Here is a 14,897-nt window from a genome sequence, read left to right as displayed (position 1 = left end):
CCACAGCAGCGGGGCAAGCGTTCATTCAGAGACGTTTAATTACATGTGATCGAGTCTCGAGATGCTATAATGCTGCCGATACTGAAACTCACAGGAGACTTTAGCTCTGGTCCATAGCCTTCTACTGCTTAAGCTATGGACCAGAGCTAAGGAAACTTATACATTCGGACTGAACCAAGAAACTGCGGTGTGGTGCAATCTAGATTCTAGAGCATCTAGGAGTAACAAGGAGAGGGGAGAAACTCAGGGGCGTCAAGCCAGTTTGATTCCGTTCAGATTCAAGGGTGAAGACAATTAGACCTCTCTATTATACAACAGCGCCATCAAGTGAACTAAATGCGGCAGGGCATCATTTTGAGCTGGGAAATGTTGTCAACCAACCCACCTACACACAGTCCATGTTAGGCTTTAAATTTGTGTATCCAATTTGTGTAAGATGAAATGCATGTAGAAAAAGGTGCCGGGTACCTTTTTAACAGTGTATTTAAAATGAAAGAAACTCAGTAAAGAAAGATATCCACATTGGCCAGTGTCAAAACGTGCATTTAATCCAAAAGGAGACTGCCACGCAAAAGGGGCAATTGTATTTACATTATTGTATTAAGAAAACATACATAACATAAGAAACTTCCGTGACATGAGTAATGACATATATCCAGCATAGATTCAACGTTGCCATATAGGTAACACTCAAGGTTAGGGGATAGGGGACAATTCATTGCATCACATTAATGTGGAGCCCTATGAAGACACACAGGCTTACTGTGAATATTAGCCTAACTAAGTGGTTCTCAAAGTGGGGTCCAGGGACCCTCTGGGTTCCAAATTGACCCCCTCACAGGTCTGTAACAGCAAAGGCATTTGCTGCAAGATGCATTTCTAAGAAGAAGAATAATAAGTGCATTTCTAAAAAGAAATGGCAAATAACCTAAGAAGAAAGTAACCTTTGAACAATTCACTGAGGTTTTATCACTGACTTTGGGCCAATGGTCTACAAAGCAAGATTTAAAATTTGAAAGGCAAGATAAACCAAACTACCTTGCAATAAGTTAAATACAAAGCACCATGAGGATATTGGCTTTGTTGAAAATGAAATAAGATAATAAAATGAAAATAATCATTGAGAACAGAACTCAATTAAAACCCAACGGGGACAGATGCTGTAAGAAATAGAATCCATCTGCACTTGCAATGACACACAAAATGCAATCACTTTCAACAAACCCATCATTTCTACATCCACAAACTCTTCAATTCAACAGGAAAACACCAATACCTGTACCAGACGCTGAGCCAATACCTGGGAAAATATGAATGTCAAAGACTCTCCAGGCCATCCTTGCAAATAAGAATTAGATACCGAGCGGCCTGTGTGTCATACAACAGTCGTTTGCCGAAAATAGCTGATCTACATTCTCACAATGCAGGCTATTTTCAGGCTTAATGAAAAGGTAATGCAAATCTGATTTGTAAAGGACAGTATTGGTAATGGAATATAAGCAAAGAATTAAAGATGGAGTGCTGGAGTGCTGTGGTCCCCCCCCCCCCCGCCTAAAATACAATGATCATCAGGTACTATGATTATACTAGGAGGAAGAAAAAAAGTGTACAGAAAGCGTTAAAATTATGTTTGTATGTGGCCACAGCCGCCACACCCACCAGTTCATTAAGTATACCTGGTTTTCACCTTAGCACCACCCACCTGAACTTAAGCCTCGCCCACAGCTGTTATTGTATGATAATGCGGGAGGGGTTAGGGTTATGATGTCACTAAAATTGGGCATTTTGACCAAAGGCTTTCAGCTTTCAGGAAGAAACCAAAAATACACAGAGAAGACATTTGAATAATTATAACTACACCTATTAGAGTAATGTTAAATCCATAGACACATACAAAACAGAAAAAGTACAAAAAATCACAGCACTCCCGACTCCATCTTTACGTTCAGTACTCTCAGAACAGAATAACAGATATTGGCCATGGTTAAGTGGTATCAGTGTATCCATACTTTCCACACAAAATGATGAACCAAGATCAGTTAAGTCAGGTGATGGAAACACCCCTGGCCTATAATACAAATGTTCTCTACCAAATGTTACATCAAATCTGACAAATAATATAAGTGCAATGGAGCAAAACATGCGATACATTTTGCACATGCTCCATCAATTAGTCCCGTTTCTGAAATACCAGATCTCGCAAGATATTCCCTTTGTTAGATAAGCTCATTACAGAATACTTCATGTACTGTAGTAAGTTTATCATGTATATTTTGTCATACAGTTTACAGGGACATGATGCAAACATTTGTGGAAGTATAATATAATAGGGCATAACCGACTACTGGTCAATGTGCATCGCCACCAAAACAAATACACCCAGCGGTTACACTCTTACAAACTTTCCTTAACCCTTCAGTAACATTGCAATTCTCAACTTTAAAAGTGTTATCGCTTCCAGTCCATTTGGAAATAATAAATGATAAAAATAAAAATAAAGAACATAAAGATAAAAGCTCCCAGGAATGAAACCCACAAAATATAACCTTTCACATATCCAGGGATCCCAACCACTGGCCTGTAACAAAGCATGTCAGAGTATAATGAATAACAATAAGCTAAATAAGTTGTATTCCTGTTACAGCAGGAGAGAAAGACATTAAGACCTGCAGCTCTGCTATGCTCCCTAGAGCTCCCTTGAGAAGCTAACTTCACATCTCCGCAACACATAGTAGTGTGTAAGTAAGTCCAAATTCAACATAGCTGGACTAACTGGAATATCATTTGTCATAAAAAGCAAAATGCTCAATCAAATGCATATGCTTTCGTTTAACACATACAAAAGATTTAAAAAAAATCCGCCCAAAAATCCATGTGTAACTGAGCCCAAAAGTGTACCAAAAACATTGTACAGTGAAGACAAAACAACAAAACAAATTATTAAGTCATGAAAAAAACCTGATTGCTCATTCAAATGCATATGCTTTAGTTTAACACATACAAGAGTAACTAAAACCCCTTTGTAACAGAGCCAAAAGTGTACCAAAATGCTGTGAAGACATAAAAACTGAAACAAACTATACAACACATATATACACACACAAATAAAACACTACAAAATGCTGAAGGCGCTCAGCAAGCTAGTGGTCATAGATACAGTAGCCAACATCGAATGTTTCAAGTTTAAAAAACAAAACAAAAGGCACGCACAGGCCACAGCCAGCCAAACCACGGCCTGAGTTACATCTGTCTGCATGGCTCAGTCCCCAAATATTAAGTAACTAAGATTGGACTGGCAATCATCTCAAAATTAATGATTTGTATTGTCATGTCTTTAGGGCAATACACAGTTACACTTGCCAGTTGCCACACTCCAGTAACCAAATTTGCACTATTGTACAAGACACCCTACAAGTAGTGTTCAAGGAGAATTACATAAGCCTTTTTCAGCATGACGGAGTCACACACCAAAAACATCCAATGGCACGCGTTGTGACTGTGAGCTTGTAGCCATTTTCAGTGCATGACTCACATCATATGACGGGAGTATACATCACGTAAAAGCCCGCCTTGGATTTGTTTGTATGACTGTGTGGTGCCGATAAAAGTTTTATAACAAAAAAAGTTTAAAAAAAAAGACAAAAAAAAGACAAAAAGCATCACTGGATGAACATAAAAACTAATACTGCCCAGTTCCGGAGACGGAGGAGGACTCGTGACTCTACAACGAGATCTCCTGGGCTGGAGAGAAACACATCCTGTAAGCGTAAGGGGAAGAAGACTCCTGGGGGGAGAGGGGGGGGGGGGGGGGGTGGGAGGGAAGAGGAACGAGAGGGGGACAAAAGAGAGAAGAAAAACATATCTCACTCAAAGGTTGAACAAGCACTTTTTCTTTTCACCCCTTTGTAGCACTGAGACGCACACACACACACACCGTGACACGTTTGCGTGGGACTAACTAACCAACTACATGGCTGAACGCAGTGCACGGTTAACCTGTAGGACCTCAAGCTGACAAAAACAGTTGCTATGGACGCTTTGGTAAGAATTCACAGACACTGGACTGGAGGTTGTCTGGGCACAAAAGGATGCAAAAATCAGTGACCCTTGACGGTTCACAGAATGGTTGTCTGTGTGTACCAACACCAAGGGAGATGCCTGCCAGCCGCATCTGCTGTGTGCTCAGAAAACACTCATTCCCCACATCGCAGGGAATTCCCAGTGGAAACACCAATTTGTTTACCGGGGGTAGTTCCTTGTTGACATTGATGTTAATCTAATTACCGTATATTACCAAATAGTAGCCCGGGCCGTTATTATGCAAAATCGATTCGGACCCCGGGCTGTTATAAGAAGCCGGGCCGTTATTTGCGCATGGGCTGTTAATTGGTAATATACGGTATTAAATTGAGCGTTGGCTCTCCAAATAAATAAGGATATTGGTTTGTGGAAAAACAAGTTCAGTAGTTCACTATCCCAACCTTGTTCAAAGACAAATGCTCAAGTTGGAAATGTATACTATACATTGCCGTTGAGGGAAATACCCAAGGTACAATTTTTTTTATTAGCCATCAGATTTGATTATTGTTCCAATAATTTAGTTTTGGCGGTGATACTAGTAGCTAAGTCTTACCGTAGACTCCACTAGCAGTCCTGCCTTCCTCAATACAGGAGTATTCAATGGACTAGTAGTCATCAGCTTATATAGATAAGAAAAGACATATACAATTACCAGCTGGTTAGGTCATTAGTCATTTTTTTAGGGTAATGGATTGTACAAATAAATGATAGCTGCAACGTAGAAATAGCCGTCCTAATAGTTTTCACAGGGGCTATAAACCATTGATGTCAGACTGTCTAAACACAAGGGCAGTTAAAAGAAAAGTAGAAGAACATGAAAAATGACACGAGTGTCCGGTAATCAGGTTATGTTACAGTAAATAACTTTCATTTGGATACATTCAGCACTAGTGTATCACCACAGCAAGAATATTACCACCAGTGATAGAGGCTAAAACATGTGTTTATCTAGTGGACTGTTACTTATTCAAAACCAATGTTTTTATTGTGTGTGTGTGTGTGTGTGTGTGTGTGTGTGTGTGTGTTTTTGAACTGCAGCCATACACTGCTGGCGGTACTGTAGGATCTGCCCCAAGAATCACTTGCTATGTATAAATCTCACACAATTGAAATGTGTAACATTTTGTAATGGCATTTACAAAACTTCAATAAACATCATTAGTGATCATGTTGCTGAAAGTGGCTCACCGGCTGCAGACGATTCTCCTTTCCAGGGTTTCTCGTCTCCATGGCGATGGTGTTTGGAGAGACATGCCTGCTCCTGCTCTCTATCGTAAGCTGCTCTCCACGATTCTTACGCTAATTCAACACACACACACGTTCACATGAGTGTTTGCGCAGTAGACGATGCTGCCCACAGTATGTGCAATATCTACAATGCCCAAACGTTTCAAACAAGCATCCAAAACGATCAACATCTCCCTGACGTCCTACAGTGTAGAAGCCTCGTACCTTCATGAGTGCACCAAAGGAACGTGTGCGTCGGTGTTGCTTCTTGCGTGAGGATGGGGAGGACAGGTTATCCTCTTCAGTTGGTGTTCCTTTGGGGTTCTGCTTGGCTAGCTGGGTATAGGGGAGGGAGAGTTATTACATTTACACTTAAGGGTGCGTTTTCCCGAACGAATATCGGCACCAGCTCAGTGGCCTTGTGGTTAGAGTGTCCGCCCTGAAACTGGGAGGTCGGAGTTCAGTCCCCGGCCGGGTCATACCAAAGACTGTAAAAATGGGACCCAGTGCCTCCCTGCTTGACACTCGGCATCAAAGGGTTGGATTGGGGTGGGTCAAATTTACTAATCAAATGATTCCCCGAGCGCGGCAAGGCTGCAGCTCACCGCTCCTTGGCTGCGGCTTACGGCTCCAAGAGATGGTTCAAATGCGGAGGACAAATTTCACTGCAGTAACGTGTGTGACAAATCGTACGACTTTGACTTTGATCGGCACGAATGTTGGAGCACGGGAAAAAAATAATCGACCTCACGTAAAAAATGTAACTCTAAAATGACAGATCGCTTTCCCGGTTTTAATTAACATTTAAAAAGCATAATCTACTGTAGCATTACTTTGGACGAGCAGAAATGATAATGATGGTGGTGATAGCGATAAGGGTTCGCATATATAGAAATACCTGTCGGATCAGTTTCTTCTTCTTGGCAGAGTCCGGCATGCTGTGGTTGATGTGTACGAACAGCTCTTTGAGGGCATCCTCGGTATGGTTGGGATGTGGGGACTGGTGGCCAGAACAACTGGGCCCCTCAGCGACGTCTTCAGCAGGCCTCTTCAAAGGGCCCGCAGCCACACGCCGCATGGGGGAGCATGGGCTACTCACAGCCAACAGCTCTAGATCATCCTGAAGTTAGAAGAGATAGGGTGTTTTTTTCTTTGGGTTTTTTTACTTAATCTTTAAGATTTTCCCCACTGAAAAGTGTTTGAAAACACACTTTTCAACATACCGTCACGTTGCAAATGGAGAGAAACAACCTGAGAACAAATGTACTTATTATTTAGTCACAAGCTTCTTACTTTTCATTCGATATTTATATAACATCCACAGACACACTTAAACATTTTCACATAAAATGTAAAGAAAAATAATAGCTACCATATTGTAGACAGGCTATTTCTGCTACTTTTGTGTGAGACTGCAGTATGATGAAGTAGAGTTGAGTATTATTAGTTGAAATATTATGGTTTCCGCCCGACATCAACGATATGCAACTGCTACAGTACGTTTTTCTTTTCATTTTCAGACAACAAATGTGAACGAACATAGACATATTTTCTGAAAACCTTTGCTGTCTGCAGCAATGTTTAGTACCATAACAGTGTTCTAGTACTGCTCTCTGGTGGTGACAATTAGCACTACACTTTCATATATTCCAAGGTCTAATTGTGGCGCAATATAGTGATCGCAATCCTGTGAATTATTAGATATGCTATTGTCGGTGTGCAACGTGCTGAAATCATGACTGAAATCCGTTGTGGTGACGGAGACCTTTAATCCATGCCTTCTCCTAACCTTGGTCTGGAAGGTCTTGGTTCCAGCGAAGTGCATCCTTGCATATTCCCGCAGGTAGACTGGAGCCTAAACGAAACAGATAGGTGGTGATCGTTCATATCCATAGTAATAATGCATGTAACATTCCTTCTTGATTATGATTAATTCATTACTTTATTTATATAGTTTCAAAACAAGGTTCCAAAGTGCTGCACAGAGCAATGTTAAAAAAACAACATAAAAATCAAAAACTAAAATTTTAAGTATATCTCTGCTGTTGGGAAGAAACCACCTAACTCCAAAAATGTTTATTTTTCAGGAAATTAAGAAAAGAAAACGTATTTTAAAAACAAAGCAATACTGCCTCATCAAATGTGGCATTGTGACTTTATATATTGTCAATTACTTGCATGAGACGGGGAGAGGTGGTGGTTTAGTTGCTTTCATTGGCCTATGACAGCGCCACCAGGAGGCCACGATAACCTGACCTGGCCTCGTGGAGACCTGTGACCCGAGGGGCACTTTTTTTCTAGTTCTGTCCCGTTAAGTTGGCCTAACAGCTGGCACCTGCATAAAAGGCAGTGGGGAACATCAAACTCCCAGTGGGACACTAAACAACCACATGGCCTGTATCCAGATGCTAGGAGGGAGGGGGTGAGCGTTCTATCCCATTTATTAACCTGACTTGAGGCCGATTCAAGAAAGCTCTTCTAAATCCTAACAGTTTTCTGAAAAGCCTCTGTTGCTGTATCAGTGGTTGTCAAACTTTTCATGTCAAGGACCCACAAAATGTTTGCCCGCGTACACGCACCATGAATTATTTTTGTGCCAATTAACTGGGGGCAGTTCATTTAGTTTTTGAAGCTGAAATTCAGGATCTCCCCAATTGGAACGCATGGATAGAATAACCATTTGATAATGGAGAAAGGAAAAGAAAAAAAAACAAGCTCTCGTTTATGAACAGCTATAACCAGTTTGTATGGCTCAGCTCACGGCTTCACGTTGTGGCATTCAGAGTATGCAGCTTCACATTGCTGCGTTCAGAGTATGTTTTTTTTATGGGTTTTTTTTATGCCGTTCAGACAATGGTTTCATGGGTAAGTCTCCCATTGGCTTAGGAGGCAGCTAATGATCAAAAAGTCTCCACTAGGTTGCTACTAGGGGGTAGATCAACAACCAGCCGCTTTGCGAGCAGCTAGCAAAAAATAAAAATACAGATATATACAGACGAGCAAGACTGCACACGCGTGCGACGTATGTTCGTGCGTGAGTGAGTCCAATAATTACCCTGAAGAGTTTCTGGGAGTGTTTGATGAGGAAGGCCATTCCATTGTTGAGTTTCTTCAGGTTGTCATTGTCCTTCAGGTCGGCAGCTGTCATCTGGAGGGTGTGAGGGCCAAACAGTGGTTAGAGAAGCAAACGCAGGCCACTATGCACATGTACAGCATATGCATATAGACAATAACCAAACTAAAGTCTTGTTTACAAAACACACAGCATATATATATTTTAAAATATACATTTGTATTGCTTTAATTGTTGAATTACCTTTTGCATGAAAGCTCATGATGGTCTTAACAGCAGAAATGATTAAATACAAACTCTGGTTTGATTCTAAGTAAAACAAAATGTATGGAATTCGGAAACCGCCAGATACAAACGGATATCCAGTTGATTATAGATAATAAAATAGAAAGAGTATATGAAAACAAATTATTGGTAGTTATTCTAGACCATAGCTGGAAACCCCATATAGAATATGTGAGGAACAAGATGGAAAAGAGCATCTCAGATATCGGACAGGACATGAGCAAGGGACACTCAAAAGGAGTACAAAAAAAACTGAACTGAAAGTTCTATAAGAACACACATGCTTTGCTTTTCCATTCATGTCTGGCATAATTCATCTTTTTGGATTATTAATAAATGTTATGGGAAGCAGCGGTTTCGAAAGTACTATATTAAGTCTTATTATTGGCCTTCTAACTATTGTCATTGTTGTCATCATTATTTATCACACCCTTACAGCAAAGCAAATTAGGCAGTCATTATCAAAAAAGCATCCACAGTGACACCAATCATTATTACAAAATATATCATTTACATGTCTAGGCCAGAGGACGTGCGGGGCGAACATGAGGGCCAAGTTGAATGCAGACATCTTGTTCTTGTCCTGCTGCTTGGCAGTGTGGTAGAGCAGGTCCAGGAGCAGTTTGAGCAGTGAGCGGTTAGCCTGGGGTAAGAGCAGGAAGAGCAGCTGCAAGGCCTCAATCTGACGCTCCTTGTTGGGCACGGACGTCTTGATGCCCTGCTCATCCAGCAGAGTCATGTCTGGAGGACGGACATGACACATGGATACAGTCATCATTTTCACGTGTCAATTAAGCACCTGAACATCGGCAGTTCAATCAAACACATGGCCTAATTTGTTGAGGAAATGCCTAGCGTTACTGTCTAGTGTCTACTAGTCGCCCTTAGACTTTGGGGGGGGGGGGGAAAACGCAGGTCTCATTGAAAATGAATTACTAGTCGTGTTAAATGGCTGGCCGTTTGAAAGGACCTCAACTCTTCTCAACTCTGCTTAGTCATGCCTCCCCCTGGCCAGCTGGGGCGCCTGATGGGAGGGGAAAGGAACTGGTTGGAATAACGTGTTCCTTCCACGAGCTACGTCCAAAACGGGAACCTCTCCCCCGTCAGGTGAAAAGAAGCGGCTTGGACTCATCATGCATAAAAGGTCTGTTAATCTGTAAATTGACATTAAATTGCTAAAGATGACAAGTGCACAGAGCGTTTGGCAAATTGGTTTCAGTGACAAAGGAGAGCACAAATCAAATAATTAAACCTTCTCTTTCCATATCTCCCGAGTGTGATCTGGCTGAACCTTGATCCAGAGCTGCCAAGAAAACAGCCCGAGTGTCATTTGGAAATGTATGGTGCATTTGAAGCATAGTAACAAGGACTGTCTGACATAAGGCTTCTGCACGGCAACCATGATGTAACAAAAGCTGCGGGTGTTAACATAACATATTTGGGACAGTTTTTAATATCTGCATTTGTTTTTTTGTGCTGGTGAGAACTTAATTTGCCCCTCTGGGAATTAATAAATCATCATTAATTAATTAATTAATCAATCATCAACAATGCAATACATTTAGAATACATCACATCAGACGTACTGCACCTACAGTATAGTTATTTGTGCCCATATATGGAGCTGAGTGATTGCTGATGCAACACACTCCATATATTATTTGGACGTATAGCGGGACAGACACACACACAGACAGACAGACAGACAGACATGATCTGCTAGGTCTCATAGTAAGTGTAAGTGATATTTGCATTCGCAAATATCAAATAACACAGAGAGCTCTGTAAAGAAAAAGTGAAGCAAGCACAAAAAAAACGTAGCCCGTGTGGCGGCGGCGTCACTCACCGGCTATCTTGAGATGGGCATGGAAGTGCCTGTGGGAGAGCACGGGCTCGGGCAGCTCTCCCAGGAAGGTCTTGAGCAGAGTGGCCACGTCGTTGGGGTGGTAGAGGCCAGACTCCAGGTCCACGTCGGCCCCGCTGTTCAGGAGCTCCCTCAGGGCATGCTGACGCAGGCTGTTCCCTGGGACCCGGAACAGACCCTCCATATGGAGGTCTGCATGGACACAAGGGTCAGTGGGTACTGCTGTGTGTCAATCATTCACAGAACCAAATGCCAACAAGGTTAAATTAAAATGTGTCTGGTTTTGGGGGGAAATAAACTCAGACCATCTGATTAACCCATTCTGACCTGAGATTAGATTCATACGAGGTTTCCACTGGACACACACTGGTCTGATTAACCCATTCTGACCTGAGATCAGATTCTAAAAATGTCAGTCGTTCTTCGATTTAAAAAAAATAGCAGACCTACAAGTTCGTAGCGCGCCACTCGGTGGCACGCTATGAGCTTGTAGAGTTAAAGTTAAAGTTAATTAATGGGGTGATTTGGCCATAGTATCTTATGTTGATTATTGGTACCGGAATCCAGACAGTTTGATGAGGTCTGGACATATATGGAATGTCAGGACAGGTCAGCTTGGGCCTGTTGAGAGCTCTAGTTTTCGCCGGCTGCACTAATAACTTTGGGGCGGGCCCGTCTAGAGTTTGAATGGACAAGGCGCAATGTCACGGGGCGTAATGAACTGACGGCGTGACTGACAGAGCGAAGGGCTGCATGTAACATATGCAGCAAATCTTAGTGCTGTTCAGAAAAATAAAGTGGTCCATCATAGCATTTAAAAGTCAAGAGTCAAATCTAATCTCTGTAGGAATAATGTTTAAGCAAGTTCAAGCTTTATTTGTCTCCCGGGGAAGACATTTGTCTTAGACATGCAGGCATGGCCCTTATACCCGTGTCGCCGCAGAGCAGCGCCAAATATGGAACAACACATGGTGAAATGACAACATGATGTGAAATTTGACTCACTGGACTACACCGATACTCACTCTTGCTGAGGTAAACGATTAGCTGGTAGATCTGTGCGATGCTCCCTTCTGTCAGAGGTGTCCCAAATACGATCCCCTTATCTGTGACAGTGACAGAAAGAAGAGCGTAGAGTACATCAAAATTAGGAACGAAAAACCAGCACATTCCATTGCAGTTCTGACAGGTTTCTTTGCAGCTTATAAACAATCATGCTTACATGTTGACTGTGGGACATGGCTGATACCAAAACACAAATTCTAATCTTTTCAATTAATCATAGGACATGACAAACCAACTAATGCATTTTCTAAGGATAATTTTGTTAAAATATTATATACTTACGTATATTCACGCTATATAGCAGACCAATGTCTAAATCTAATCAAAGGCTCAGAGCACCTGCTACGCTGCTTGGATTAAATGCTGTAGGCTACCCAACATGACAGCCATGTGAACCAACACACGTCGTCATTTAAATAAACATTCTTTCAAGAATATTTTTGGAAAACATTTGAAGCGAGAAATAAGACGATGCAGTACCCGAAAATGTATTCCATTTTGATCAACACTCACTTCCTTCCTTGTGTCCGAAGCGATTCGTTGCGCTCTGCGGGGCCAACTTGGGATGCTTTCATTACCGTAAGCAAGGGAATACTTTGTTTTGTTGTCACTTTTGGGTCAATTTATTCACCCAGTCAGTGATTTATCTATCAACAAATACAATGACCACCCAGCCATACATTATCCCTTACGTATGAGCATCCTTCTGGTCTGCTGACTGGAGTCGTTTCAATACCGATACCCGTGTTGGACAAGCTGTCAATCTCCCATACAACATCTTTTATCACGTGATGATGAAACAGTATGTCATATACAGTAATTATTTTGTATTTTGAAATTGAATGCGTCGGTTGATGTTGCACTACCGCTTTATATGCATTTTTAACGCTTTTTAACCCATTCTGACCTGGCACCCATTTTGGTGTTAGCATCATGTTATGCTTTAGCTATTGAAAAATAGCAGATCTACAAGCTCATATCGCGCCACCGAGTGGCGCGCTACGAGCTTGTAGGTCTGCTATTTTTGAAAAATCGAAGAACGACATTTTTAGAATCTGATCTCAGGTCAGAATGGGTTCATCAGACCAGTGTGTGTCCAGTGGAAACCTCGTATGAATCTGATCTCAGGTCAGAATGGGTTAATCTATATTCCCAGATCAGTCAGTGGTTCTCAAAGTCTTTCATTGCAAGGAGGACCCCCCATAACTCTGAGAGTGTACAAAATGGCATGTAAGGGTCCATTTGGAACCTCCACAGGGGAATTCGGCAAATCTCTACTATTGCTGTACCTTTGCGTCTGAGGAAGTTCAGAGAGCGGAAGAAGCCTCCGTTCCCCTTGGGACTCTCCTCTCCCAGCAGCTGGGCGAACTCCGTCCCGGGCAGGTCGATGAGGCGCGTGACGTTACTGAGCACCAACTCCAGGAAGACGTCGGGACTCTCGTGGCGCAGTTTCTCCACAAAGAAATCCGGATTGAAGATAATAGTGGGCCGGCCGCCGGGACGGGAGGAACTGGGTGTCTCGACATCGTTGCTGATAACCATGCTGCACACTGTACCCCTAAACATGAGCACAAACACAGAGACAAGCATGTAGCTAGCTAGTAATGTTATGGACGAATATGGTGTGCGTGTACCGTGTACACAACAAACATGATATTAGCTAGAGTTGAGTCCACACTGTATTGGTGTACGTGTACTTGTAATAACTTAAACCCTACAGACGTAGCAAGACAGACCCGAGTTGCCTCTATACTTGGACTGTTCTTCTCCTATACACCAAAATCTCTCAAATGTATTATAGTGCTATTCTATAAGTACCCAAGGAGCTTTACATGAGCCACAAGATTTGCTACACCACCAAGATACGCATGTACCTGTCTAAATACTTCCTTAATGTAAACACAAGTCCAGTACAGTGGAATAAATGATGAGAAAGGGATGAGAAACTGTGGAGTAGACTGGGGGAAGCCACGCAGACAGCAGAGGTCTACATGATATCTACAAGCTAACAAGGCATTGCGAGCTTGTAGATCGGCTATTTGGGGGAAATGTTTCCCCCAGAATGTTGGGATTAGCGTTAGCCTATAGCACTTAATTAACCCTGACACATGAGTCTGTCATACGAGCGTCATGTGAACAACAATGGCTAGCACATAATTTACTTTTTGTCACCTAAACAAATTTACATTCACAGATAACATTATGATTATTATCCGACCTTGCATTAGCTCACGATCATGTGAGGAAAACATTCCTGTAATTATACCTGCACCCATGTTAACCAAAGTTATACCTGACATGAATTAAATTTACCAATAAGTGAATAACTTCTATTCCATGTTGATGACTGACAAGGAAACAGCTGTCATGTGCAGCCCTGGTGTTGACAGATAAGCTAAGCTAAAGCTACATTTATACACGTTTTTATCACTCTCTCAGCCTTCAGTTGCAAGTTCACCTAGCGCCGTGCATTGACGTCTGTTCACGACAACACTACTGTGTAATATACACCTATATTCAGTATTTTCTTACCGTCTATTGTGTGTGTTTTCATCGATATCTTTGTCGGCAGCCATGCTCGGGTTTGAAATTGAATGCGCCGCTGTTGTCCTCCGAACGCCGGCCTACCTAGAAGACGGTGATTGGAAGGTTATCAAAGAGGGGCGGGGTCAGACAGCTGAGGTCTGCATATGCCGTGCTCCCATTGGTCTGTTTGAATTCACTGGCCTCGTCCCAGAGGAAAACAATATTTTGTGCATGAAATGTGTCGAATGCCCCCATGGTCGAATGTGGTGCATCACGGTAGTGCATTTAATTTCAATGTAATATTATATATCAAATAATCAAAAATGCATTATCAAAAGAATGCATTATAGAAATGCTAATGCTTAATCAAATATATTACAAGATTTGTCTTTTTTTTTTAATGTCCAATGTATTTATATTTTAAGTTCAGAAAAAGTATAACTAAAATAAATGCATTTACTTTTCAGGATTTCAATAAAAAATGGTATTAAAGAAATAAGAATTTAGGATTCCAATCTACAAGCTCAACATTTTGGGCTCGTAGATCGGCTGTTTTTGTTACATTTGTTGGCACAGAATGATGAAAGTAGGGCATTCATTATGAAAAAAGTTAAAATACGGAGATTCAGTCAGAGCGTGGTGCTAATATTATATAAATGCCATTATGCCAGGGTTGCGGGTTTGATCCCCGTATTGGCCACAGACTACAGATTATTCATCACTCTTTCGCAAAAACTGTCTTTATATGCACATCCAATATGCTCTTCACTACATTAT

The 14,897-nt window shown here is 41.7% G+C and overlaps 1 protein-coding gene across 2 annotated transcripts; it reads right to left on the bottom strand.

Annotated features, from left to right (window-relative positions):
• Positions 1 to 1,567: 1,567 nt before the first annotated feature.
• On the bottom strand, positions 1,568 to 14,204 carry arhgap19 (Rho GTPase activating protein 19). 2 transcript variants are annotated; one of them, XM_080759373.1, is made up of 11 exons: positions 14,127 to 14,204; positions 12,884 to 13,152; positions 11,555 to 11,635; positions 10,512 to 10,721; positions 9,180 to 9,406; positions 8,363 to 8,455; positions 7,097 to 7,162; positions 6,206 to 6,427; positions 5,533 to 5,643; positions 5,269 to 5,379; positions 1,568 to 3,784 (listed from the first exon to the last, which is right to left on the bottom strand). In XM_080759373.1, the coding sequence occupies exons 1-11, from the start codon at positions 14,168 to 14,170 to the stop codon at positions 3,722 to 3,724; spliced, it is 1,497 nt and encodes a 498-aa protein (XP_080615499.1). In that variant the 5' UTR covers positions 14,171 to 14,204; the 3' UTR covers positions 1,568 to 3,721. The 2 variants fall into 2 exon arrangements, with proteins under 2 accessions (XP_080615499.1, XP_080615500.1); XM_080759374.1 differs by having other exon boundaries at positions 12,884 to 13,144; positions 14,127 to 14,203.
• Between the last annotated feature and the right edge of the window lie 693 nt (positions 14,205 to 14,897).

This window comes from Protomyctophum bolini (assembly GCF_963924005.1).
Source record: "Protomyctophum bolini genome assembly, chromosome: 3".
NCBI lineage: Eukaryota > Metazoa > Chordata > Actinopteri > Myctophiformes > Myctophidae > Protomyctophum > Protomyctophum bolini.
This window is presented reverse-complemented; position numbering and strand designations above follow the sequence as displayed.